The sequence below is a fragment of the Naegleria fowleri genome (assembly GCF_008403515.1).
Source record: "Naegleria fowleri strain ATCC 30894 chromosome Unknown tig20, whole genome shotgun sequence".
Taxonomy (NCBI): Eukaryota; Heterolobosea; class Eutetramitea; order Acrasida; family Naegleriidae; genus Naegleria; species Naegleria fowleri.
This window is the reverse complement of record NW_025407952.1, coordinates 45102-45452: the sequence shown is the minus strand read 5'-3', so window position 1 is coordinate 45452 and position 351 is coordinate 45102. Positions and strand designations below refer to the sequence as shown.

The 351-nt window shown below is 40.2% G+C and overlaps 1 protein-coding gene across 1 annotated transcript in view; it reads right to left on the bottom strand.

Moving 5' to 3' along the window:
- The window catches only part of FDP41_013781 (uncharacterized protein), a gene marked incomplete at both ends in the record, with an annotated part of 1333 nt that overhangs the window by 82 nt on the left and 900 nt on the right, over nt 1-351 (bottom strand). The window contains one exon of the mRNA XM_044704448.1: nt 1-346. This exon is cut by the window's left edge and continues 82 nt beyond it. Coding sequence (XP_044564845.1) covers nt 1-346 — 346 coding nt within the window. The remainder of the gene's footprint in view (nt 347-351) is intronic.

Genomic DNA, 351 nt, shown 5'->3' with positions numbered 1-351 from the left:
TTTTGCTGCAATGCTCTTAATACCCATCGAAAGCAACTTTTGCATGTCACCTTCAAGCTTTGTTTTTTTTCAAGAGCTAGTTGCATGAGTTTGTCATCAATTTCTGCTGCTACATGATTTTTAGGAGCGTCCACAGCAAATGGTTTCAAGCTGTAGGAGGTTCCCATAATCTTGTTTCTGTTAGCTTGTCTCTCTTTTGGGCTTTCATGTTTACTATTGAGCATGGATAATGTGAAGGGAGTATCTTGCGATGATTTTGAAGAGGGAGTGGCCAGTATTGTTGACTCTGGTTTTGAGGAGGCATTAGTGGTATAGTTAGAGGTCGTTTTTGAGGTCGTTGAGAAACCTTTT